At 41.6% G+C, this 26,828-nt stretch overlaps 1 protein-coding gene across 3 annotated transcripts; it reads right to left on the bottom strand.

Annotated features, from left to right (window-relative positions):
- Positions 1 to 79: 79 nt before the first annotated feature.
- On the bottom strand, positions 80 to 26,098 carry LOC6040410 (mucin-5AC). 3 transcript variants are annotated; one of them, XM_038249814.1, is made up of 9 exons: positions 25,901 to 26,098; positions 25,165 to 25,396; positions 11,194 to 11,699; positions 11,030 to 11,135; positions 10,171 to 10,968; positions 6,944 to 7,739; positions 5,882 to 6,475; positions 1,934 to 2,496; positions 80 to 1,876 (listed from the first exon to the last, which is right to left on the bottom strand). In XM_038249814.1, the coding sequence occupies exons 4-9, from the start codon at positions 11,100 to 11,102 to the stop codon at positions 1,431 to 1,433; spliced, it is 3,270 nt and encodes a 1,089-aa protein (XP_038105742.1). In that variant the 5' UTR covers positions 11,103 to 11,135; positions 11,194 to 11,699; positions 25,165 to 25,396; positions 25,901 to 26,098; the 3' UTR covers positions 80 to 1,430. The 3 variants fall into 3 exon arrangements, with proteins under 3 accessions (XP_038105742.1, XP_038105743.1, XP_038105744.1); XM_038249815.1 differs by having other exon boundaries at positions 26,016 to 26,086; XM_038249816.1 differs by having other exon boundaries at positions 5,882 to 6,289; positions 25,165 to 26,098.
- Positions 26,099 to 26,828: the final 730 nt, after the last annotated feature.

Below are 26,828 nucleotides of genomic sequence, written 5' to 3'. Positions count from 1 at the left end.
CATTTTGATTGCACCTGAAGAAAGCCAACGCAATCCACTTGCGTTTGCAGTTAAGTAGCGTTATGATTTTAATTTTCAACGCAATTAAAATATCAAATAGCTATTCAATCTTTTTAGAAGAACCACTTATATTTTGTACGAATTAAACCTAATTAACCTTTTTTACATAAGCCGCGAACCCAAGAACAAAACACACCTCGAATTTTTCTGCCCAAGTTACCCAAAGTTGGGTTAAAAACTTTTCACGAAACCAAACACCCCTCGTCAAACTGCTTCGTTCGAAACGTCATCGCGCGCACATCTGGCAACGCTCGCGTCCGCGCGACGATGACAGCAGGCTGTTTCCGGTGGAGAGAAACGTCAAGAAGTACAGGTGGAAAATGTGTTTGAAACTGCAGTGTTTACTTCGGAAAAAAGGTTGAGACTTTTGATGTTGATACTATTACGGCCCAGTTTTGAAGAAAATTACTTGCTAGAAAGTGAAGTTATTGAGACACCTGGGAAATCAAAGCTTAAATGTCAATTTTCTGTTGTTTTGCCGGACAGAATTTAGAGGTGAGTGGAACTTAGACGATTTCGAGGTGTTGAAAAAGTTGAGGTTCTCAAATTCCCTTGCCTTGAATGTTGCATCAACTAATCAGCAAAATCTGGGACGGACGATAACTTCCTGCATGAATGTCCTTCAAATTTGAAGAGGATGCATTTGGTAGGCCAAGTTTGAAGGGCATTTCCAAAATGTGTTTTATTCTGGAAAATCATCAAGCGGGCCAGTACGGACTTCCCAAGGAACGGGGTCAAGAAAAAGCTTAACGAACAGCAGAATAAAAGAGAAGGCAAATTCTATAAGGTTTCAACTTTCTTGACCCCTTTCCTTACGAGCAGCGTACTTTGCTCAAACCATTACCTGAATGTAGCAGCCATGCATTGTTTTAAAGGCGTTTTCTAGCGGAAAAATATAAGCAAATCAAGCGCTCACCCTTCCAGACCAACAGAATCACTCACAACCAGTCATACTTGTTCCAAAGCTTTCAGATACTGAACTAATTCATCCCAAAAAAAATGAGCTGCAAACGATCTACGGCAATGCTAAGAGAGGGGAAGTTTCCGTTTTGATTAGTGTATAATTCATTGCATAAATTTAATCTTGAGTGACAAACAAAATAACTATTAGTAACAGTTTCGTCTTAGTAAATAGTTTTTATCGCACTGCGATAGCTTCGATTCGATTTTGTTAACCAAACAAAACTTGTGTCTGTGTAAATTGTGGTTAATCACAATAGTTTTAAGAGATATAAACAAAAAAATGTACGAAAAATCACATCACAGAAACCGGGATTCTGCAAGATTGCCAAGAAAAAACAAAACCTAAAAAAGTGTTAAAACAAGCGATGATTACAGAAAATTGCATCTACCACGCACTACGAAGCGCTCTACTTTTTTCGCGCCTTGAGCGAATTGCTACCACCACCGGAAGGTTCCGCCGTCCCCTTGACCGCCGACGCCGCCGCAGCAGCCTTCCGGTTCAGCGAGCTACTGCTGAAGGTGTTCCGCGTAAGGCTCGCCGTCGGCGTGCTGGCCGCCGAGGTAATACTTTCGCTGCTAACCCCCTTGGAGACGTCCCCGGCCAGCTTGGTGGCCACCGGAATCCCGCTGGTCGCGACGACGCCCCCGTTCTTGCGCAGCACTTTGCTGCCCTTTTCGTCGTTCTTCTCCTTCTCAATCTTTGTACTGCTGCGAGATCGTTTGTTGCGCTTGATGGTGGTGGTGGCGGCGGCGGCGGTTGTTCCTGCCGCCGCTAGACTGGTCAGCTCCAGGTTGATGTCGCCGTTGTTGTTCCGGTGGTCGTCTCCGCTCAGCGGAAGCGTTCGTGAGATTCCTGTGGAGCGTTGAATTAGAAACCTTGATACCATCTAAATTCCAAGAAGTCACTAACCTCCTCCATTCCCATTCAGCTCGTCCGTGGCGGCTGCGGCGGCAGCTGCCGCACCTGGAGCACCCGTACCGGCGGAGATCAGCTGCGGAGGGGCGGTTCCACCGCCCGCATTCCTCATCCGGCGCGTCATCGGCTTGTTCAGTATCAGCTGGATGGCCGCCGTTGTCTCGTCGCCATCCGGCTTCGCCGTCCCGCCACCGCTTGCCTTCGAGCTGTCCTGCTGAGCCATGCTGGACCGGAGCCGGGCCGAGGCCGGAATCTTCGAGCGGCCCCGCTTGTACGTGATGATGTTCGGGATGTTGATGAACTGATAGTGGTGATGGTAGCTGTCCAGGCTGTTGTTGCGCACCGTTCGGACCGACGCCCGCGGTTTGACCTCGTCCTTGACGGTGAGCTTGACGCTGGACGTGGTTCCGCAGCCGCCGGTGGTTGTCGTGGTCGTGGCCGTCACCGTTGTCGTGATGGTGGTGCAGTGCTGGTGCTGTTGCAGGATGGCTTCCGCCGTGTTTTGTACGTTTTTCTTGTTCTTTTGCTGCTGGACGTGCTGGCTGGCCGAAACGGACCTGATGGGGGAAGAAAGAAGATGGTTTTTAATTGTACCACTTGAAACGCTGCAAATTTTTCGGAAGATATCCAGAGTACAAAGTAATACCAGATTCCGTGAAAAACTTCCATAAAAGTCGAAAAATGGAGTTCTGGAATCACAGGAAGAAATTGGGTCCTAAAATGAAGCTTAGATTGCTGATATTATTGTTTACAGCAATAAAACTTATTTTTCTGAGTACAATGACCCTTTGTACGACCACAAAGAGTTTAAAATGGATTTTAAATCAATTTTGAAAAATTAATCTCGCGGTCCTTCTTGACAGAAAAGCTCCTACTTGACAGCTCGTTCCAAGGGGACCATAGTTAATCCATCGAAAAAATGTTGTCTTGTCAAAAAAAAATTTTGCATTAAAATGAAAAAAGTGATCAGAAATGGTTTTTAATCGTGTTTTTTAACGTTGTACATAAAAATTGACATAGGGCTTTAGTACCCAATTGGGTCCTAAAATGAAGCTAAGATTGCTGATATTATTGTTTACAGCGATAAAGCTTATTTTTCTGAGTACAATGACCCTTTATACGACCATAAAGAGCTTAAAATGGATTTTTAAATCAATTTTGAAAAATTAACCTCGCGGTCCTTCTTGACAGAAAAGCTCCTACTTGACAGCTCGATCCAAGGGGACCATAGTTGATCCATCGAAAAAATGTTGTCCTGTCAAAAAAAAAATTTGCATTAAAATTAAAAAAAAAGTGATCAGAAATGGTTTTTAATCGTGTTTTTTACCGTTGTACATAAAAACTGACATAGGGCTTTAGTACCCAATTCCTCCACAGTGCGATATTCAACAGAATACAGCACAAGATCATAAAAAGCGTCTACACACCCCTCGTTCAGTTGCAAAACGTCAAACGTGGTCGCGAATCGGGCAACACCGCCGATGACAGATGCTGCTTCCGGTGAAAAGAAGTTTCGAGAAGGATGGTAGCATAAAGGGCGAATGACATTCTGCACATGGCTTGCACTTTGTTCGGTAAGAGATTAATTGTGATTTTATTCAGTCAAATTCGAGTTTTTCGATCCCCAACCGGTATCAAAGCGTGCGAACTTGCGGTCTGATGCGAATCGAGCGTCCGAGAGTTATCGTTTGAGAGTGAGTGGAAGAATTCGCGGAGTGGAAAAAAATATAGAGAAGATACAACGAAAGAAAACCTAACAAGCTAACCAAGTGTCCGCCAGACAGCAGGGTTAGACTATAGAGACCCATTTAGGCGCTGTTGCGGGCAAGTCAGAATAAAACGTGAAGATTGACAGGTGACTAAAACGATTCCTATTCCGTGCAATTAGAGCGAGCTAGGCTGCGGCCGGAACCGTACGCTACACCGCCCGTCTTCGTCTACAAAATGGCTGGGCTGCGTGTGAAGATGCTGTAAACCCCGATCCGGTTTAGAGATCGGTATGATTTGCGGCAAAATGGTGGTCGATTGGGGCCATTCGTGCATTATGTGGTTACTGAGTGTTTTTTCTTGGTCCTTGGACCCCTTCTTCTCTTCTTATTTCCACCAAACAATGTTCCTGTGCAAGCAAATCTCCGATGGACGTCGCCGGACAGGATGTTCGCGAAACTGGAGACGCCGAATGGCACACGGGCGCCCTCGAGGCCTACCAAAGGCCGGACTGACGTGGTTGCCGGGCTGCCGATGAAACTGGGCTGCCAAGGGTGCCGAAATTGGCACGAAGGCGCACTCCATCGCGGGATACACTTTCACACTACTCTGACACTCACAAACTTTACTGTCCCATTTTCGAGATGATCATCCAATGTTAAATACATTTCTTATAAAAACGCAAAATTTCTTATTTTTCAATAAAATGGCCGCATGGCGGCGTGATTTCCCAGCTCGGTATTTTCTAATTTTCTCGGTTCTGGGTGATGACAAGAGGAGAAATTCGGAAGATCTTCAACCAGCAAACGCGAAACTCTCCAACTCTGGCTGTGGAAAAGGAGCAGCAGATTTCTGGTCAGTTGGTAAATCTTTTATATTGGTTAGCTGGTGACAAGTTGCGAACCACGGAATCACATATGGATTTGATCGTTGAGGATGCTGCATTTCAGTAAAAATTTCAGGAAGCATCTTCAGAGTTGGATCGGGATCAGCTCACCGCGGGAATCGCGAACAGAGTCCAGGACAATACAGAGGAAGTCTACAAACAACAGCTTTCAACCCGGATCAACTTAATCTGCTTGCTGGGGAAGTGGTTATGGTTCAGAAGTTGACTGGCACTTGCTAAGTCGCGGCTATGACAAGCTACGAGCCCAAGGCTATTTGTTTCCGGCCTACCGAACTGTTATGATCGAAGACGTTATGTTCGAAGTGGGTTTTTACTGATAGTTCTTATAACATAGGTCCACTTGATGACATGTTTCCCTTGATTTGATGCAAGGTCAGAGATCAGAGAATCTCCGCATATGGAAGGACGCCGGAGTAGATTACTTCAGGAGAAATGTCCTCATGTACACGACTATTCCGTCGTGTGATGCAGGAAACCAGCTGGAAATAAGCCACAACTTGACTAAAACCGACGTTGACTTCATCCGAAAGGTATCTTCACTGGGTATAATGAAGGTGGCAAAAGCTGCAAACACGTCAATTGGCGCTGCAATGCACATGATTGCGGAGAAAGAGGAAAACCGGAACTCCAAACTACGAACCACGATCTATCACATAAAAAGATAAGACGGGAAAAGGTGACTCGCAAGTACCTCGGGACCTTCCAGTTATTCGATTCGAAGAAGCAATAAGAAAAGGGTTTACCGCTGGAACCACTCCATAACTGTGGGGGTCCAAATACAGCAGATTTAGACACATTTACACCGATGGTTCCAGAACAAAGGACGGAGTAGGTTTTGGAATGGTAGACGACGGCTTAGGACCCAGTCACCGACTACCAAAGCAATGGTCCAGTTTTTCACCAGAAGCAGCTGCAGTATCAACGGACTCCGAACGCCCGATCCTAATCATCACCGACTCCGCAAGCGCTCTGGACGCACTCAAGAGCGCAAATCCAGAAACAGCATTCGATCCAAGCGGTCACCAACATAGTCAACCGAAGAGCTGTATTTATGTGAGTCCCTTTCCACGTTGGAATCACTGGATCTCCACTGTAATCAGAAACACGTGGGAAGCTGAATCGTTTGCCAGCCGTTCTCTTTTCATCAGGAAAGTAAAGCCCTCTAGTATGACCTGAGAAGACCGACAGTACTATCAAAGATATCTGAGAAAGTGAATTTCCACACTGTGCTCCAAGGCTACGCCCAAACAGTCCCGAGGGGATTTGGAAAGGAAGGATTTACTTAATCTGACATTAATCTTAAGCCTAGTGTATACAAACCAACTCACCTCTTACTAAACAGCCGATGATTCTGCCTGGTGGCGGGACATTGCAGCACCACGTTGGCCATATTGCATCCGCCACCTCCCGGTCCTCCACCTCCCGTCGTCGCCGCCACATTCGCAGTACTCGTGGTAGTGCTCGCTGTATTCGCTAGATTGTTAGTTGTCGTCGTTATCTGCTTCACCCCTTCCTCTGCCTTTTGCGCCGCCGCCCTACTGCCTGTACTCGTCGCCGCCGGACTTGTGGTAACAGGTGGCACAGGAACTCCGTCGGACGTATCCGTTGGCGGTAGTGGTTGTGGAACTTCCGACGGTGAAGCGACGGCGGTGAGTTTGGATGAGGCGATTTGATTCAAAAGATTATTGGCTTGCACAGTGGCACTTGCAGCGGCGAGGGTTCGCGGGTCACCGGCGCTGGTGGTGGCGTTGTTGTTGGCGTTGGCATTGTTGTTGGTGGCGTTGGCGTTGTTGTTCGGATTAATAGCAGCGGTAGTATTGCGGAATGGTTGAGATTTAGCACGAGTGTGATGGTGGTGGTGATGATTGTGGTTGTGGTGGTGATGCGGATTTAGTCGGGGGTTAGCGATTGTTTCGTCATGACTTTTGGGATGGGGGTTGAGTTTGATGATTTGTTTGATTTTTTTAGAACAGATCAGATAGAGGTGAAATGAGATAGAATGAGTGAGACAGCACCAGGAGGAAAGAGATTGAGAAACGAATCGTAAAAGAGAGTTAGTAAATGTGTTAAACCCAAAGATTCCAGTAAGATAAGTTATTCTACCCATTATTTTAGTCGCATGAATTTTGATTGCACAAAGCGAAAGGTGAAGGTCATTAAGGTACGAACGTTTGCAATTTTTGGGACAAATTTGCCATCACCAGGTTAGTCTAACTTTACAAACTATTCCACAACCTTAAATTTCAGCTTCTTTAAACGATCTCAAGCCAATTTTTACACTGTCCCTCATCTTCTTCAAACAATACAGACTAGAGCAAATCCAAAACTTGAAGCAAACCCACCCAAAACCCTATTGTTCTCTCCCCCACGCTATGCCTCTTCGTACTCACCACTGCGTGATTATGTTGGCCGACCTGGACGGCCGCCGCCGCATCGCCTTGATCTGGTTCAGCTTGTCGCCCTGCGTCTGCTGAGACTGCTCCAGCGTAATCAACCGGCTGGTGCGAACCGTTTTCGAGCGACGCGTCACGGGAATCGTCGCACACTTGGTGTCCGGAACGAGCGCCTTCCGCGACTCCACCGGAGCGTCAACCACGTCAATCGCCAACGCAACCGTTCGCTCCGTCGTCGTCGTCCCACCCTCACAGTTGTTGTTCAGCTGGTTGCTCTGCAGTTCCTCTTCGTCGTTCAGCCGCATCGTGTCGACCTTGTGCGAGATGCCCCGCACGCGCTCCTTCAGCAGCAGCTGGACGCGGTTGTTGGCGGCCGTGTCCGGCAGCTTGCTGGCGATCGGAGTGGTCGTCGTAGACGACGCCACCGACGAGCAGACGGACGAACCCGACGAGGACGACGACGATGAAGAGTTGGACGTCGAAAGACTGTTCCGATTGACGGCCACCGCTGGCGGCGGCGGCGTCGGCGTCTCCTCGTCGATGGCCGCAAACTGCTTGATGCTGTAGATGCCAAACTCGTGCCGGATCGGCGTTCGGCTGATGCCGTGCCGCTTGCGGTACGCGTTGCCCTCGTTCATCAGCGACGCCTCCTTGCTCAGCATCCACTGCTGCTGGTGGCCGATTACGGAGCCGGGCCGGCACAGCCGCAGCCAGGCGATCGCCTCCAGCGCGCTAAAGTTGTAGTGCTTGATGAGGTAGGCCCCGATCAGGGTGCCGGTGCGGCCGAGGCCGGCTGAAACAGAAAAGGGTTTGATCACCGTTGTGTAAATTTTAGCTCAATTCAATTCAATTCGATTTTATTAGTAAATAATCAAGATACAATAAGTTCTTTTTTTCATTTTCGAACAATTATTGCTTGAAAATAAAGACCGGCACGGTTACGCTCGTACATCGCTGAGGAGGGTGGGACGCTGCTTTTGCTTCCTCTCTTCCAGCTCTTCGAGGCAGTTTTCCCGAACACTGCATCCACGGTAGTTGCTGGTATGGTTGCCTCCACAGTTGGCGCACTTGATGTGCGCCTTGGTTTGCTCTGACTTGTCCCCCAAAGAGGTGTGATTCACCGCACTTCACGCAGCGTGGTTGGAGGTTGCAGTTCTAGCAACTATGGCATTGTGCTGCGTCCGACGGGTTCTTTAAGTAGAACCGCCAGTTTACCCAAAAACCGTCCAACGCCTTAGTTTGCCGCAGGTTTTGAATTTTGACGTCGATATAAGCCAAGTTTCGCTTCTTATGTTGTAGACACTCACATGTTGCAATCGGTTCGACAGCAAACTTTTTGAAATATTGTTTACCATGCCTCGAATTCCATAGCACTTCAGCATTAGTAACAGCAGCTCGTAGTAGATCTAGCCGTATGCCTGTCGTAGTAGTTCACAGGTGGCTGCTAGTGTGCCGTATTAGCGATTGAAGAAATGTTTGTGGGTATCCAGAAAACTAGCAACAAATTGTTGATTTGTTCAAACAAATTTATTCATCATTGAGAGGGTTGGAGTAGATCGGTTTCTACGCCGCCAAAGATGGTCCCTTAGCACCCGACGTTCGAAGAGACGCTTATCGCTCGAAGGTCCTCCTCGAGCAACGTCTACGTCTCGTGCCCGTAGAGGACGAACTGTCTTATCAGCGACTTATATTTGAAACACTTCGTATGTTGCGGAAATTTCAAAATAATCACAACTTCCAGCGATGTTGCATCTCCGAATTTCCCTGATGCAGTTGTTGACCGACGTCAGCAGCGATTCGAGGTACACAAACTTCTCGAATTCGTACGTCGAACGTAACGCTTGGTACATTGCAAGTCATAAGGGACTCGGTTCTTTCTGCCTGTAGATACTTTGTCTTTGTCGACCGAGCCGTACGCGGCTTTTAAACCGCTGAACAAGTGGTGCGTCGGGATATGGTACACACGACATTTTTGGAGGATTTGGCGTGGCAAAAAGATTTGGTCCGGCGTCGATTTCCCCTTCACCGTTCTTTCCCCGCTCTTTCTAGCTGTTTTGTGTCCCAGACCTTGACTATCAGCCGGTGTAGACAGACCGCCAGCTCATCCGGTCCCATTTTGATGAGTCCCGCACCGATACCATCCTCACCAGCTGCTTTGTTGTTCTTCAGCGTCTTGATGGCATCCTTAATATCGCTTATCATGGGTGCTGGCTCGTCCCCGTCAACCACCATACCGCTGACGTTTCGACCCGAGGCATGAAGCTTTTCCGGTATTGACTGAGTTTCTTGTAGAACTTACGCGTTTCATTGAAGCGATACAGCTGTTCCATGTTCCGGCACTCTACACAGCAACTTTCTTTCACTGAATTTCAGTAAAAATTTACTGAAATCTGCACTACTGAATCTTCAGCAAGTTTTTCAGTAAATAGTAAATTCCTGAAACCAATCAGGATGACAGATGGTTAACTGGATTTTCAGTAAGTTTGAAAATGTCAAAATGACGTAAGAAAAGCGTATACACACCATGGTGCAGCGTTATAACGCTTTCAAGTGACGCTTCTTATACCGGAAAAGATGGGTTTGCTGTTTTCACAACTGTTTGTACGACTCCTTGTTCCCACGAGTCTGCTTATCTTCTCGTCCCAAATCGCCTGACATTCCTCGTCAAACTCAGTCCACGTACCATATGGAGCTCGATGCCGTGCTGTTTCCACATGGCTCAAGCAGGCTTCCAGAGGGGCTTCGGCGAACTCACCCTTGCCTGGCAACGCAGATTCGAGTTCCCGCGCGTACTGGGTAGCGACCTCGTGGTTCTTGAATCGCTCCAGATTATACCGCTGCGGGTTGGCGGTAATGGATCTTGTTGATTTTGGACAAGCGTTGGCGTACGGTAGGTTCTGACGTCGATTATGTCCGACAAGTGCCGACCATCGATGAGAACATGGTCGATTTGTGTCTCCGTGTCGTTTGGTGATCTCCAGGTGTACTTGTAGAGGATGTTGTTCTGGAAGAAGGTACTACGTATTGTCATGTTTCGGGAGGTAGCAAAATCGATGAGTCGTATGCCGTTCTCGTTTGTCTGCTGGTGGGCGCTGAACCTTCCAAGCGTCGGTCTGAACTCCTCCCTCCTGGCCAACTTGAGCTGTGTTTTGGACACTCGCGGCCAAGTAGCCCGTAGAAAGCGTCCTTATCATCGGGGTCGCAACAACCTACAACCCACTTACCTTTGCAGTGTACCGCAATCCCGCCGTCCGCCTGCTCGCAGATCGTCAGAAACTTCTTCAGGATGGCATCGTTCGGGGTGCTCCCGTCCACGAAGAACAGATCGTGATGCGTAAAGCCCGCGCTGGTGAACCGCGCCGCGTCGTAGATCTTCACGTTCAACCGGATGATGGTGGTCACGTTGTGCTTGCGAAAGTACTCAAAGTACGTCTCGGGGGCGTGAATGGGGTAGCCGTTGTCCAGTCGGCTCTTGCTGTGCGGTCCGCAGAACGCCAGAAACTTGTCCGGCACGATCCAGTTGAAGTCGCCGTTTTCGACGCGCTCAAAGTGCTCGTACTGCTGGGAGTCAAAGTCGTCGAAGCTGAAGAAGCCGGCCTCGAGCGCCCGGGCGATCGCGTGGATGCAGTCGTACAGGGATATCCGGTAGCCGGAGTACACGTACGACGCGTCGCAGAACTTGGTGTACGTGAGCACGTTGCAGCCGGAGGTGAGCGGTTTGAGGGCCTCGTCCGGGGTGCGCTTCAGGTAGATCACCGAGTAAGCCCCGATGAGGTACGCCGCGTTGAGGCGCTTGGACGCGTCCACCGAGGTGTAGTGGACGATCTTCTTCTTGGCGTGCTGCGCCAGCCGGAGCTTCTCGTTCAGCATCTGGCAGTACCGGTACAGCATGCAGATGTTCAGCGGACCAAAGTCGTTGTAAAAGTTCTCGTACACCAACTCCTCGTCGATGGAGAAGTAGTGCGTGTTGGAGGTACCGCGCGGCTTAAAGTCCTTCTTGAACGCCACAAAGTACAGCCGGTCTGTGGAAGGACAGTTTGATTAGACAACATCGTTAACTCTATACGCTGAATCCCAACTCACTCTCGATGATCTCCGAGGCGGACTGAATGTTCTCGTTGTTCAAATCCATCCTGTCGTTTCTCTGTCCAAACATCGGGAGCACGACAAAACTTCTCCGGAAAAGTGCCTGCAGAAACAAAATGAGCTTGTAATGTTACAGAAGAACACATGTAATGTGTACTGACCAGCGCGACCAGAGCAGAGGTGACGATGACGGCCGAGCGGGTGTTCTCAGCTGTCGATGTCCAACACGGAGAACAACAACGAAAAATAATAATACTAGGCCAATGCTATTTCCAGCACCGCTGGCTGACGGATTACGTACGCCTTAATCTATGCCTTTCTTCTTGCTGCTCGAGGAAAAGCGCCTTTCTTCGTCGTTGACCTTTCCCTACTTAAGCAGGGAGGCGTGCGTGTCCTTCGACCCTTCTCCCTCTCTCTCTCTCTCTTCCAGATCGTTTAGATTTGATTGCCACTCCTGCTTTCAAGGACAGTCCCGCTGCTGCTGCTGCTACCAGTCGTCGCCGTCCGGCTCATTGTTGTGGTCGTCGTCGTAATTAGCATTTGGGAGGTTATTTCTGAACCCTGGACATTGGGGCGCGCACGAAACGGCTCTGTTGCACGGCAAGTTCGTGCGGCGGATTCACTCGACGGCTAGTTGTGGTCGTGGACACCGTTGCATCTTGTTAACCTAGAATTGGGGCGAGAAGAAGAAGAAGAAGTTGGTTGGGGTGGCGGTTATTGGTTGTTACAACACTTGGAATTTTGGAGGAGGGGGGATTTAGAAATGCGGGAGAGTTGTGGTGGAGAAAATCGATTGCGGATGCATATTAGAGAACTTGAAATTTGAGGCTTGAGACAAAGGCAGAAAGGACTTGTAACGTAATGTTAATGTTCTGTTACTAGAAGCGTTTTCGTTTACTAGTAAAGGAGTTTCATAAAAATAAGCAGGTTCAAAATTGGTAAACAACAAATTTTACGTCAATTTTACCAAAAAAAACGAACGATTTAAATGAGAAATAAGTTGGACCGACTTAACCTTCTAAGATCCAATCCCGCCTCCAAACGGGCTGCGAACTAAAATAAATCGCCAAAAAATTATGCTAAACTTTTTAAGATCTGCAAAAAAAACCTTTTTGCAATTCCGTCGTGAAACTACTTACTTTTCCTGTCATTCTTGAACGACGAAATAGCCTACTTTTCTGTACCAAAAATAACAGAATCGAATAGCAACACTTTTCAAAATAAATGCTGAAAAGTTCTACTTTTCAGCACTGAAATGTGTGCTGAAAAGTTGAACTTTTCAGCACTTGTTTCGAAAAGTAACACTTTTCAACATTTTTGTTATTTAAACGATTTATTAACAAAATACATGAAAATTTAACTCAAAATTTCACTCAATGGGTGTTTTTCGGAATTGCAAAAAATGTTGTATGGAACTCGTTGCAAAACTTGATTTTTTCAGCACTCTTCGTATTTATCCAACTCGGTGAACCTCGTTGGATAAATGTACGACTCGTGCTGAAAAAATCCTCTTTTTGCAACTTGTTGCATAAACTACTATATTGTAATCTGTTGTTTGATGAATTTTCTTGTTTTTTGTTACTTTTCCAGTGTCTTAAAAATAGGTTTCTGAAGTCAATTTTGGTTGTGTTTTAAACTAATATTTCCTTTTTTTATGCTAAAAAAAGAATGCAGAAATTTTCGTGTATCCCAGATTATATTTTGGCTAACTTTGTTGCGATTTAAAAACCAGTTATTGTGGTAAAAACTGTGAGAAAGAAATAAAAAAGAAGTAAAAAAGTCTTGGGCAGTAGAGTTAAAAAAAGAAAACATTATTATGATAATTTTTGTTTATGGTTTGGCAAGGCATCGTTCCCGATCGTTTGCAATATGTTATGTTATAACTATTTGGGCAGAATAACGAATGAATAATTTAAACAAAAAATAACAATGTAAAAACAGTCAATAACTATTCGAACTAATTAAAAAAAAAATACCATGAATATATGAATAACAAGATCCGGGACCGTGGTGTAGGGGTAAGCGTGGTTGCCTCTCACCCAGTCGGCTTGGGTTCGATTCCAGACGGTCCCGGTGGCATTTTTCGAGACGAGACTTGTCTGACCACGCCTTCCGTCGGATGGGGAAGTAAATGTTGGCCCCGGTCTAACCTAGGTGGTTAGGTCGTTAGCTCAATCCAGGTGTAGGAGTCGTCTCCCTGGGTCCTGCCTCGGTGGAGTCACTGACAGGCATTTGGACTAACAATCCAAAGGTCGTCAGTTCGAATCCCGGAGTGGATGGAAGCTAAGGTGTAAAAAGAGGTTTGCAATTGCCTCAACAATCAAGCCTTCGGACACTTAGTGTCGAGTAGGAATCTCACAATCGAGAACGCCAAGGCAATGCTGTAGAGCGAATAATTTGATTGTTTTATGAATAACAAGATAAATCAGGTAAAGTGGGGAGCGGCCGTGGCTTACTGGTCACGGTGTTCGCTTTGTAAGCGAATGGTCCTGGGTTCGATTCCCATCTGCTCCCAACGAGAAAGTATAGGAAATATAAATCTTGAAACTCTGAACATGAACGAAAAATCAAAGTCGCTCGAGTCGGGGTTCGATCTCTCGTCCTTTGGATTGGTAAGCAAAAATGCTAACCACTACGCCTTCGCGACTTGGTGAGCTATGACTGGAATTAGGAATACTGTTACTATCAACTATATACGCGCTGGGTCCTTGTCCATTTGACAAGGGTTCGGAAGTTCTAAATAACGTTTGAATCCGATTGGTCCAAACGTTCTTCAGGGCGGGGCTTGTCGATAAAGCTGAAGTACCTCGCGCTCGGCTAGCCAGCGTAGAAATGGGTCACCGAAGCTCGGCAGAGCTAACACCTTCCAAATGCCTATGCGAGTTATTTGCATGTATAGAATGTAGATCTAAAAATACATGGAAACAACTCAATTTGTAAGAAGCGACCGCGTGGTCCCGTTTGGTTGGTTGCACACACACACACAACAAGATAAATCAGGTAAAGTTATCAGCTAGAGTTATGTCAAAACGTTTATAACCCTTTTTTTATTTTGAATAATCTTGACAGAAACGCGCAATAAACAAAAACCAAAAATGTTGCAAAAGGACATGAAAATATTAAAAAAAAAAAAAACGATATGTATTTGAGTCTTGTTTACAAAATATCATGAATACAAAAAAAGTTAAATTGAAAAAAAAACTTTTTTTTAATCCTAAACTTTAAAAAAAAAATCTGCATTTACAAAATTTCAAAATTCAATTCAACAATTAAAAAAAAAAAAAATTATCGACAGCACCTTGACGTTCGATTACAGCTTCTAAAAAGCAGTTTCAACCCATATCAAGCAATAAATAGCCTATTGGCCTATTGGGAAGTAAACATGTAAGTTTATATCAATACTTTTGCAAAATAATTGAATTAGGGCCGTGTTCCTGAAAAATAGGGTATTAATTTCAAAATGCATATTCACAATTTTTTGAAATTTTCAAAAACAAAATACCAACAAAAAACCCGCAAAGTCTGTAAATTTCAACTTTGATAATCCAATAACGCAAAATTTGGAAAATTTAAAATAAATAAATACACTTTTAAAATGTCTAAAATCAAGAAATAAAAAAATCCAATTAGGTCATTGCAATGATTTTTCAAGTATCGCCCCCAGTCACTGAAAATAATTAGAAATGCATTTTCCTGTGTTGAAAATTATATTAAGCATAGCATGAAAAAAAAATCCGATGTCACCAATTCAATATTTTGGAAACTAAAAGTGTAAAAAATAAAAAATTAAAAAATGCGTACATTCTGAAACTAAAAATCTTTATTTCTGAGTACCGGCAAGCCCGGGGAAAAATTTTGAATACGTGTTTCGGAGATTTTTGTATGTCTGCTCTTGTGGGTGATTCAAAAATTCTAAAATTCTAAAATTCTAAAATTCTAAAATTTTAAAATTCTAAAATTTTAAAATTCAGAAATTCTGAAATTCTAAAGTTCTAAAATTCTGAAATTCTAAAATTCTAAAATTCTAAAATTCTAAAATTCTAAAATTCTAAAATTCTAAAATTCTAAAATTCTTAAATTCTTAAATTCTTAAATTCTTAAATTCTTAAATTCTTAAATTCTTAAATTCTTAAATTCTTAAATTCTTAAATTCTTAAATTCTTAAATTCTTAAATTCTTAAATTCTTAAATTCTTAAATTCTTAAATTCTTAAATTCTTAAATTCTTAAATTCTTAAATTCTTAAATTCTTAAATTCTTAAATTCTTAAATTCTTAAATTCTTAAATTCTTAAATTCTTAAATTCTTAAATTCTTAAATTCTTAAATTCTTAAATTCTTAAATTTAAATATTCAAAAATTTAAAAAATAAATTTAAAAATTTAAACATTCAAACATTCAAAAAAATCAGAGATTCAAAAATTTTAAAATTCATGTGCAGTCCAGACTCGATTATCCGAAGTTTCGATTATCCGAAGTTCGATTATCCAAAGGTTTGTATGGGACTTCGGATAATCAAATCACGAAGAAATTTTTTTTTTCGTATTTTTTTCATTTTCTTGTTTTTAACATAAAATTTGAGTTCTACTACCCCATTTTAGTCAAATTTGAGTTGTTGATTGCCTTTTAAAAAACAAAACGCATTTTTCAATATTGCATCACCGCCATGTTGGCCGCCATCTTGGATTTAAAAATTCTCAATAATTTTAGCGTAGTTTAGGAGTCATACCTATTTTTCAATTTTTTTATTGTTTTTATTTTATTTTTTTTCTTTTTTTTCTAACTTTTTTATTCTTTAAAAAAAGTTAAATGTTACATAAAAAAAAACAATTTTAAAATGTGTTTTTTTTCGTGCATGATTCGATTCTCCGTATATCATTCCATTTTCAACGGTAGCAAACCAGCAGGTAGCAAAGTGAAATCCCGAAGAACTGAGAGAAAATTTGCTACCGCGATGGGGTTGACGTCGGGTGCAAATTTGATTTGCTTCGATGTTTGCTACCCGGAGATGCACTTAAAAATCATTTGTTAAAGCAAAATCTAACTTGCAATCAAAAAATATTGAATGATTTCTTTTGATAAATTGTACCGTTTTCAAGTAATAGCTACTCTTGAAAGAAAAGCACTTCTGCAAACATTTTTTTTTTGCAAAAAAAATCCTATGTTTTTTTCCTCGAAAATCAAGCCTAACTTTTAAAAAGGTCGAACAATTGATAATTTAATTTATAAACAAAATTATAAACAAAAAAAAATATTTTCATTGTAAACATCCAAAAATTTCCAACAAGTTTCAATTTTTAACAGTGAAAATAGATTCCGAGAAATCGTGAGATAAAAATTACAAGCTAATTAGGTGAGAATCGAATAGCAACACTTTTCAAAATAAATGCTGAAAAGTTCTACTTTTCAGCACTCAAATGGGTGCTGAAAAGTTGAACTTTTCAGCACTTGTTTCGAAAAGTAACACTTTTCAACATTTTTTTATTTAAACGATTTATTGACAAAATACATGAAAATTTGACATAAAATTTCACTCAGTGTGTGTTTTTTGGAATTGCAAAAAATGTTGTATGGAACTCGTTGCAAAACTTGATTTTTTCAGCACTCTTCGTATTTATGCAACTCGGTGAACCTCGTTGGATAAATGTACGACTCGTGCTGAAAAAATCCTCTTTTTGCAACTTGTTGCATAAACTACTATTTTGTACAAATCCGGAAACGTAAAACATGAAAGTAAAGAAGAAAATATTTTTTGTTTTGGAAATCATACCTAACAATTTCCAGAAAACAAGCCATCACCAATCTTACACAACCCTTATCCCTTTATCCATGGGGGATTAGACTTGTGTGTGGCCCGGATCATTCACCGCAAAAAGGCAACCACCAGTATCGATTCCTTGAGCCAATCTATTTTGTCACCAGCGGCCCAAACCCAGCCCAGTAAATATATCTACCTCTCTGTAGACAGTTCAAAGAAACGGAGGATACAATTCTCCACCGCCGTCACTTTCGTTTCTTTTCGTTCACTCAACTTAACAAAACTGAATTCGACGACTTTGACCTGCTTGCAAGAGAGGAACTGGCCCATCGATTCTTCATCGTCGGCGTCGTCGTCGAGTTTTAATCGAAAGGGCAATAAAATATATATATAGTGCAGTAATTACGGCAACCCACACGAAGCTACGTGTTTGGTATTATTAGCTGGACACGATTGTTTTGGGGTGTGTTTGGGGGCGATTGATTCGTTCTCAAGTTATAGGTGTCCTTTTGTATGGCATCAATGCTCGGTAGGCACGTCGGCGATTTTATTTTTTGATAAGTTTATTGATCAGCTGTAACACAATCCGAAAGACATTCCGATAGCAGGTGGCAGGTATACTTGAACGCGATTATTTAAGTCCTCCCAATGACAGTGAAGCTCGTGAGGCATTCAAAACAAATATATTATTTGAGACAACTTTTCTAATATGAATCTGACATCTTCCACCTGTAATTTCCATTTTAGTTCAGCTTGTTTCCTATATGAAAAAGCTGACTACATGCACATTGACATTCAACTCTCCAGTCATCATCGCTTCTTTCTTGACTAATCCGTAGCTCGCCAAACGAACTCTGCGGCTAAGTCTTTTTAGAACGGCACCGATGCGTTGGCGTCGCCGTCGTCGTCGAAAGGTGACCAATTTCCGATTCTATTTGCTCGACGCCTCTGCAATTTGCGTGTTTTATACTCGCTTTTTTTTCTTCGTTGTTTTAGCTTCAACTTTACAGTGTTGTTGTGGTTACTAATATAAGGCCAAGTGCCACAACGAAACGGCAAACTCCTGGAAGCTAGAGTGTGGAGAGTAGTGTATTGATGCATAGTAAAACGGAAGAGTTTCCTCCGCCCCTCCGTTCAAGTCATGTCATTAATGGGTTCAGCTGGATTGGCGTCGTCGTCGTCAAACTGGGCGATGTCTGGAACCGGCTTGTGCTGCTGAGTTTGGCTGGATTTGGAAACCGTGCGTGGTACGATGCCATCTGTATACATTCCGGAAACTGTTGACTGGCGTTATTTCAATATAAGTTTAGTCATTTCTAATCACCATGGCAAAAGTGGGCAAAGTCACCTCGATTTACGGTTGAGTTTTTATTTTTATCGAAATACAGTCAGTCAACTTTGGTGCATAGAATCGCCCCGCTATTCCCCCCATCCCACTTCGATACCCACTAAACTATAGTCTAAACAGATTGAATTTACAGATTGTGTTACCGGCGGTGGCAGATTTTTATTTTCAGCAGCTTTTCGAGCTTACTAAAGCCATTATGATGGGTGCGAACTCGGTTGTATTCAATATTCATTATCGTGGATCTAAAACTGTATTGTACAGTCGACTCTCTGGCTGTCGATCTTCTCGATATCAATATTGCTCCATCTATCGATGAATTCTTCAGTCCCTTCAAACTGCATACTTCGATTGGCTTCATTCCTCGATATTTTCTCTTGCTTGAAGGATATCTTCCTCGACGGTTCCTTGGATTCTGTTTGCTTTAAAAATCTCTTCCGGTTGTCAATATTGTCACTATCTCCTGGCTTGCATAGACATTTTTCTTTGCGAAACGAAGCTTTGAAGGGTGTTTGATGTTTTGTTTGCTGGACGTTCTCTCCCATAGCGGGGTACCAAGAAAAACATTTTAAAAAAATAGTTTAAACTTCCCCGAGCTGGGGGTTTAAATAATCGCATCGCAATCGGCACGCAATACTGCAAATAAATAATATTGAAAGGTTGATGCTCCCATTTTTTAAAAGGGACAAGGGAAATTCTCCATGATATCCGTACCCTTCATACTAAAGAAAGGTATAGGTTTTACTTTATGGCTGGACATCATTTTCATGTTCGTAAATATGACGATTCAGCATGAATTTTAATCGGAAAAAATCGCTAAAAAAAATAACACTGCATCGATTTTTGACGCTCTATCGATTCATCTTGACAGAACTTGTCTATCTCCAACCCTCGAATTTTGAGAAAATAAATTCCGTGGAGATCGAGTGATGCTCGTGAGTGGTAAAATTTTGCCAAATTTTGTGTCGCGTCGTTCTCAGCTCTCCTGAATCCGATTTTGATTCTTCTGAATGCAGATGAACGCTAGTGTGCTGAACCTGGGCGAGTTGCCGCTCAAATTTCGAATTTCGATATTTCGATCCATCTGTTTTCGGATGTGATGAGATTTTCCAACGTTTTCATTTTCTAATCTTTTATTTGTCTCAAAAATTGCATTTTTCGAGCTCTACAACCTCCCAAATTTTCATCGAGATTCATAATTTGGTTCTGGAGTAAGAGCCGTTTGATTAACCTACCATAAGAAAAAAAAATCCCTAAAAAAGGTAAAAGCCCACCCGGTGACCTTCGCCAACATTGTTCGTTTCTAATTTTATCCGAAATTTTTTCCTACATTCATAGTACCACAGACAACAGACGTAGCGGCTAGAACAAAATAATTTGATAATCTTGTGTAAAAACATGGCTGCCGCATCCTGCTTATCTACTAGCGCCATCTGTTAGCCTATTGCCACTCTCTAAAGCAGCCATGATGGTTTTCTGAGAAGGTGTGTTTGAAAATGCATCACCTAGAAATATATTAAAAATATATTATTTCAATTTTTCGAAAAACATGTAAATAGGTAAAGATTACGTTTTTATGCTGTAGTAAATCTACTTAAATAATTAATCAACGCGATTTACGAGCATATGGATGTATTTTTTTCCATTTAATTATCGATATTAAAATAAGAGTCTAGCCTGATGCTTTTTTAAACACAGCAACCAAGGCCGTGCTTGAGGCTGTCAAATTCTTGCTGGTTATGTTTATCAACAAAACCAAAAGAGGAGAGCGAAAAGGAAAAGGAGACCTGGTGGAAATCGGGAGGATGGGCAAACGTTTCTTAGAGGAAAAAAGATGGTTCCGGACCAGAAATGAAACAATCCGGAACTGTCGAAGATGGAGAAACAGCACGTTATGACACGACAAAGTGTGAAAGTCATCGGCGCCGTCAGCAAGAGCTACTATCGCGGCCAACCTCGTAAACGTTTTGGCCCCGAACGACCGCATTCTGAAGATTATCTCCGGAACCGACAAACTAGCTTCCACGAACACCTCACCCTCACCTCCAAGACACCAACCTCTTCAACGCCCTCGAAAACCACACCATCTTCTAGTGCCGACACTTCCGGCGAACCCTCGTCGCCATCTCGAATGTTCCCCCCGGCACGTCAGTTTCCCCCACCGGATATCCAGTTCAAGCGATCCTCCAACCCCCACCCTTCCCCTTCCCATCCTCTTTCGCCAGTGCCAAAGCGGTGTCGTATTTGGTCAAGTAAGGATCAGTAGAGATTAAACCGATGGCCTTGTGCGACTTGTGGTTCTTCAAATGTTACCGGGCGACCGTATTTTCCGAGGGAATCTTGATTGGAACGTCGGTCGTTTGCACACCTTCTCCATAACGACGCCGTACACCAATCGGCTATCCGTCGGTGCTAAAATCGGTTCAGGAACCAGATTGGCCACTTTGGTTGCCTCACATTTGTCAAGCAGCTGCAAGCGCGAGATTTTGCTGAAATCGGCCGAAATCAACTTTTCATCCAGAACAAACGAACAACAAACAAACGTTGAAAACCGACAAATCTTATGGCGAAACGAAAATGACAGTAGGCGGAAAGCGATATTTTGACAGCGGGCAATGTGTCAGGGCAAAGCGACTGCAGCGCCACAAACGGATTGCCACAACTAAAAAACCGTTGCAATGATTTACACAAGGTAAGAATCGAGCCCAAACGTCTGTTGTCTGTGATAGTACAGACCATGAGTGAGCATCTGAAGAAAATTTGACATCTATCGGCAATCCCGATCAATTTTTAGAACGATTCACTTTTTGCCTTTCTTACTAAAGAAAGATATAGGTTTTACTTTATGGCTGGACATCATTTTCATGTTCGTAAATAGGGTATATGACCCTATTTTGGACCTAGTACCTATTTTGGACCTATTTTTATTAATCGAGGTAGTTCAGGCTTTTAAAGTACGAATTCACTGAATCCAACCAACAGAAAGTGTAGGCAGGATCGTTTTGTATCTTACCTCTTCCAAAAATGTTAACATTTTTATTATTTCCGCTTTTTCAGCCACTTTTTCCAACGCCATTCGAACTTCCTTTCATTTTCCTAGCACATCGATTAGGTCCAAAAATTCCGGCCTCGTTGCTTATCAGATTTGGCTCGCGACACCTTGATGATTTTTTCTGTTTTGCACTGACACCAAGCAATTTCGTCCGGTTTCCGAGCAATGTAACTGTTGTTTATTTAATTCTTTCTTGTTTTCCGTCACTAAACCCTTGAAATAACTATTCTATTATCGAAAAAACTCATTTCAAAATATTTTTTCAAATCTGCCGCGTTGGATCAGTTTTTGGAGCTACTTTGCCGTCGGTTCAAGGCTATCACCAACACATGCATAACAAGGTGTTGCCAGTTTTGTCTGTCAATTTATTTCGATATTTCATTGAAATTGATTGAAATTTTTTAATTTAATATTTTGAATTGAATTTCTTTACTGTAATTATTTGAACGGAATCTAAGCTTTAAAAAGCAAATGATTAACAGAAACAATGAAAATATGTTTTTTAAACGATAAAAATGCAAATTGATGCTAGAGATTTAGAGGATTGTTAGGACCAATTGCAAAGTATCCCAAAATTTAAATTGATGTTGATTTATTTTTGTCTTAACATCATTATCACCAATTTAGCCGCATATATTTTTAATTTTTGCTTCAAAAAATGCAAACTGGCTACCCTGTTGGAATTGAAAGGGGAAACGATTGAAAAACCTAAAGGGTCTAGTTCATTAAATCGTCAGCTGTCACCGTGACAGGAGTTGTCAACATCGCTTACGAGTGGTTTTTGAAAAAGTCGTATGAATTAAATTTAAAAAAATCTTGAGTTAGTTTTAAAAAGATCCTAAGCGCTAGTTGTAAACAAATCAATTTTTCGATTAGTTCTCGATCAATTTACGAATTATAAATAAAAAATGCTTTGAATTATCATCTGCACGTCTTTTAAAATTTGGTTTGGTTCAGAAAAAAAATCAAATATGTGTCGGAGATCGTGATGGCTTTTAAGACGTATTGCAAACTAATCAGAGAAATAAACATATGGAAAATATATTTTTGTAAGTTTTATCTGATTTTTGCATATTTATCCATAAATAATTTTTAAAAATACAGGTATAACGATTTTTTTTCACAATTGGCAGCGTTAGTTTATAATAAATTACACTTTTAAATTTTACCGTGCCAATCATGTTAGAAACACAATTGTACCAGCTAGAAAAATAAAAATCTTCGAAAAAAAATAAGCATAAGAGGTTAATGCGATGTTAACATTATGAATTTTATGATTTGAGATATAGCCGGGGTGACTCTGATAGGTTTGATATTTTTCCGCAAAATGAAGAGTAAAAATTGAATACGTACGGAATGGTATGGAATCATACTGACCGTGGTAGAAAAGTGCTCAAAGTACCTCATGAAGAACTTTTCATGAAATTTTGAAAAGTTTAAAAAGTTAGTTAACTATAACTAAGAAAATGTTGATAAATAGCATTATTTTCATCTTCTAAACGTGTCAAGATTTTTTCAATGAACATGATTTTGAATCGTAAAACGGAATGCATTTTCGGATTCTTCGGACAATCTTCTACTAGGAAAAGGTAAAATAAGTAATATAAATATTATTAAATATTATTTGTTTTTGAAACATAATTTAAAACAAATCTCATAATTTAAAGGCATTTCCAGTAAAACAAATTTCATTTAAAATGTGAAAACTTTTGATTCATTCTTTAAATTCAGTTATACATGTAATATAAATCCATAATTTAATAAACAAAACTAGTTTCAACGAATTTCAGGCAAAGTTCTGAATTTTTAACAATATTACCTAAAATTTATATGTATTATATTAAAAAGCTTATAAACATAATTAACCACGTATTGACATACATGATTTTCTTAAAAATTATATCAGCAACCTAAGTGATGGTAAGTTCGAAGTAAAAATAATGTTTGAAAACCTCAAATCTACTTTTAACAAGACAAACTATGACTATCAAAGGCACCCTGGTATTCAAACAAAGATTTTTTTCAAATATTACATTGTTTTTAAAGTGCAACATGTAGTTAAACTTTTTGTCAAGCAACTGTAAAGATTAACATGACAGATGAGAAAGTTTCACACCAAGTTACAAGCTATAATCTCCCTTTAAAATTCCTTGATTGTTTAATAATATTTAAACAAAAGCTCTGTGTAAAATTTAGAACCTTTTTTAATTGTAACTTGTTATGTATCTGTGTCATTCATTTAATTTTAAGATAAGGTGTTTTTATTGCGAGTAATAACGGGTTCTCTTTTATGTTCTAATGCTTGAACAATTAGGTCGTAAGAATATGCAAATTGTAAATAGGACAGAGACCTGCTAAAGATGCGTGAGTTTCCATTCAATATGATTAAAACACGTTTTCAAATTCAAATCCATTGTTTCATCATAATTGATTAATTTCTGAAATAAATATTTTACAAATTATAATCGTGGATAGGCCCTTTGGTTTATCAAACCGAGTTTTTGTAAGTGTGCGTGTTGCCGCCGCACAATTCGAGTTGTCCAAATTTCAACCAATCAGAGTGTGGGTTCAAAATAGGTTCAGCGATGTCTCCAAAATACATTCAATAAGTCCAAAAAGCATCCAAAAAATGTTTTACTTGAAATGCTTATTACAATGGAATGGTTAAATTATTTAAAATTTTCAATAGTACACTTTGTTAAGCATAAATTAAGGCACAAAACAATCCTGAAACGAGCCAAATTAGTTAGACCGTTCCTGAGAACTATGCGAAATATGTTGACGCTTTGCATAGTAGGTCCAAAATAGGGCCATATACCCTATGACGATTCAGCATGAATTTTGATCGGAAAACACGCTAAAAAATCACACTGCATCGATTTTCGACGCTTCGTCGCCAAGTTGTCAAGTTGAGCTTCGAATACTGGCGCGAGAATGCTGGCGCATATATTTTGTGGCTCGAGATATACTCGTTTGTAGTAGGTTATCTACCGATGTTTCCTACAACATGTAAGATATCGTAGCTTTTCGGTTTCTTTTGCTCTGTCCGTATTTTGCATAACTGTCCAATGTTTATGCAAAAAAATTTGTGACTTAGGACATTCATCCCGCTACAAACAATTTGTTTCCCGTGTGCTCCTAAAATCGCCTAAAAGTAGGCTTATTTTATTTAACAGAGTTCATTGGATTCCAATAGGAGCTTTCGAAGCTTCTAAGCTTTATATCGTTTTCAAAGTTTTCAATGCTCGCGACGCCAATGGCTATCTACCTAAGGTATTGCGATTGAGTGTGTAGTGGTGCGGCTGTAAAAATAGCTACCTCTGACTCTCCAGGCGTACGCTAAAAAGATTTAAAAAAATGTAATCCAAGATGGCAGCCAATATGGCAATGCAAAATATTGAAAAAATGCACTTAATTATTTAAACTATTCAAATTTGACCAAAATCGAGTCGCAAAACCAGAATTTGATGAGTAAAACAAAAAAAAAGAAAAAAAAAATGTTTGTGATTCGATTATCCGAAGTCCCAAACAAACCTTCGGACAATCGATCTTCGGATAATCGAAACTTCGGATAATCGAGTCTAGACTGTATATATTTTATAAACATTGAATGTAAACATAACTATTTTCACTTCTCCAAAATTCATTTGAATTTCTTCATAAAATCTCACCTCAAAATGCAACCATCGAAGGCCACCGGGGAAAACAGCAAAACTTGTTGACAGCAAGCACTATTTGACGGTCAGTGGTTTTATTTTTTATTTACTATTTCGCTTCTTTTTTTCGTTTGCGTTCCCAATTTCGCACTGACCAAACCCCCAAACACATCCCAGAGCGCAGCAATCGCTCGGATTTGTTTGTGCCTGAAATTTTCAAGTCCTCCTTGGATGGCGATGTGTGTTTTAGATTTTTTTCTTCCGTTCTCCGCCAAATCTTCCCACATAAAATATGAAATCTTTTCATGAACGACAAAATTTACCTTTTTTTCGCTCTGCCGGAGATTTCGCCGCCACTAGAAGAGGTGTAGGAGCAGGTCGCCGCCTTTATTCGTGCCTACATGCATGTATTATAATGTCGCTACTTTTCCACCTACACTATTTTTTGTGTTCTTTTTTTTTGCTTAATTTATTCGAAAGAAGCTGACCCGGGGTGGGGGGGATTGAATCTTTTTTTCTCTCAAAAGATTTCTGCCACGTTAGCAACTATCGTTCCTGTTGGAATCAAACAAAACTCAAAGATTTCACTTTCAGAAGTCGTCGTCGTCGTCGTTCTCCGCTATCCAAGAAGGCTTGTCTTCGTCGCGTAATCAATTTTGCCCTTTTTCGGGAAAAGTTTGCGTTGCTCTGAGACGTCACTTTTTCTTCTCACAACTCCAAGCTGGAATGCAGTTTTGCTTCTTCCTCGCCAACTTGGACGCTTCAAATTGGAAACACCTGAATTTACGCCTCACGCACAAGAATTTCCCATTGCGTATTTAGCAGCGCAAGTCGGGGGGCTCTTTAAATTTGCGTGATTTTTCTTTCTCTCGTGCAAACTCGTCGTGTTTCTTCTTGTTCTTTGGCGGCTTCTCGACAGAGAAGAAAAACAAGCCACCCACAATCTGCTGGCAGGAAAATCCTTTCAAAACTGCGCTTTCTCCAATCCAAGCAGCCCAGGTCTTCAATTTCTTGGTCAAAATGCACTTGAAAAGTTCACTTTTTCACCACCCTTCGTACCCGTCTAATTACTGGTTGAATTCTGTTGCTTGCTGCTGCACTCCCCGTCCGACTTCAAATCAGAGTGAGGGAGAGCCAGAGCAGAACAGAGAAAAAAAAGGTTTCTTTTCTTCACCCCTCTGTTTGACACGGAACTACTCGCGCGCGCCTCACGACACGACCACAACGAAGCGCGGCTGATGTCGGCGGTCGACTGATTGGAGTTTGATGACGGGAGAGCGGCGCAAAAGTCGCGAACGCACTTTACGCGATTCTGGTTCGTAAGGGGCGGCGGCGTCCGGAAGTTACGTCACGGTTGATAAACCGAAACAACTCGGGAAAACGGGACGGAGTTTAGGGATGCGATTCTGTTTTGGAAGTGTGTGTGTGTGTGTGTGTGTGGGTGTTTTGGTGTTGAGAGCGAGAGAGCGCAAGAATTTTTGGGAGAACAGAGCAGAGAGAAGAGGCGAAGCAGTGGAGAAACGTCAAAAAGTGGAAAAAATCGTTAGAGAGAGGGATGGCAGCACTGCAGAAGGGATACACAGTGGAAAAAATGGGATTGAGTTGGAAAATCCATCAAAAGGTTCAAACATAGACTAATTAGTCTATGGTTCAAAACCCAACATGACTGCAGTCATTGTTAATTTCTGTTAGGTTGTTGCAAGGGTTTTTTGTTATAGGAAAATGATGGTGTGGCTGAATCAAAATGTAGGCTTGTTTTGGAAATGTTGATTTTTACGTCGCACACCCAGTCATGAAGTTCAATCAGGATTCTGGCAGAGTTCTTACGGAGCTGGATATTCTTGCAGCATTCTAGCACAAATGTTCTGCCGTTCTAGCAAGATTCTTAAAATTTGTTTTTTTTTTGCGTTATGTAATAGAATAACTCTTCCTAAAATGATGCTTAAATTTGTGATATTATTGTTAACACCAATAAAGCTCAGAGTAA

Source organism: Culex quinquefasciatus, chromosome 1 (assembly GCF_015732765.1).
Source record: "Culex quinquefasciatus strain JHB chromosome 1, VPISU_Cqui_1.0_pri_paternal, whole genome shotgun sequence".
In the NCBI taxonomy this organism is placed as follows: Eukaryota; Metazoa; Arthropoda; class Insecta; order Diptera; family Culicidae; genus Culex; species Culex quinquefasciatus.
This window is presented reverse-complemented; position numbering and strand designations above follow the sequence as displayed.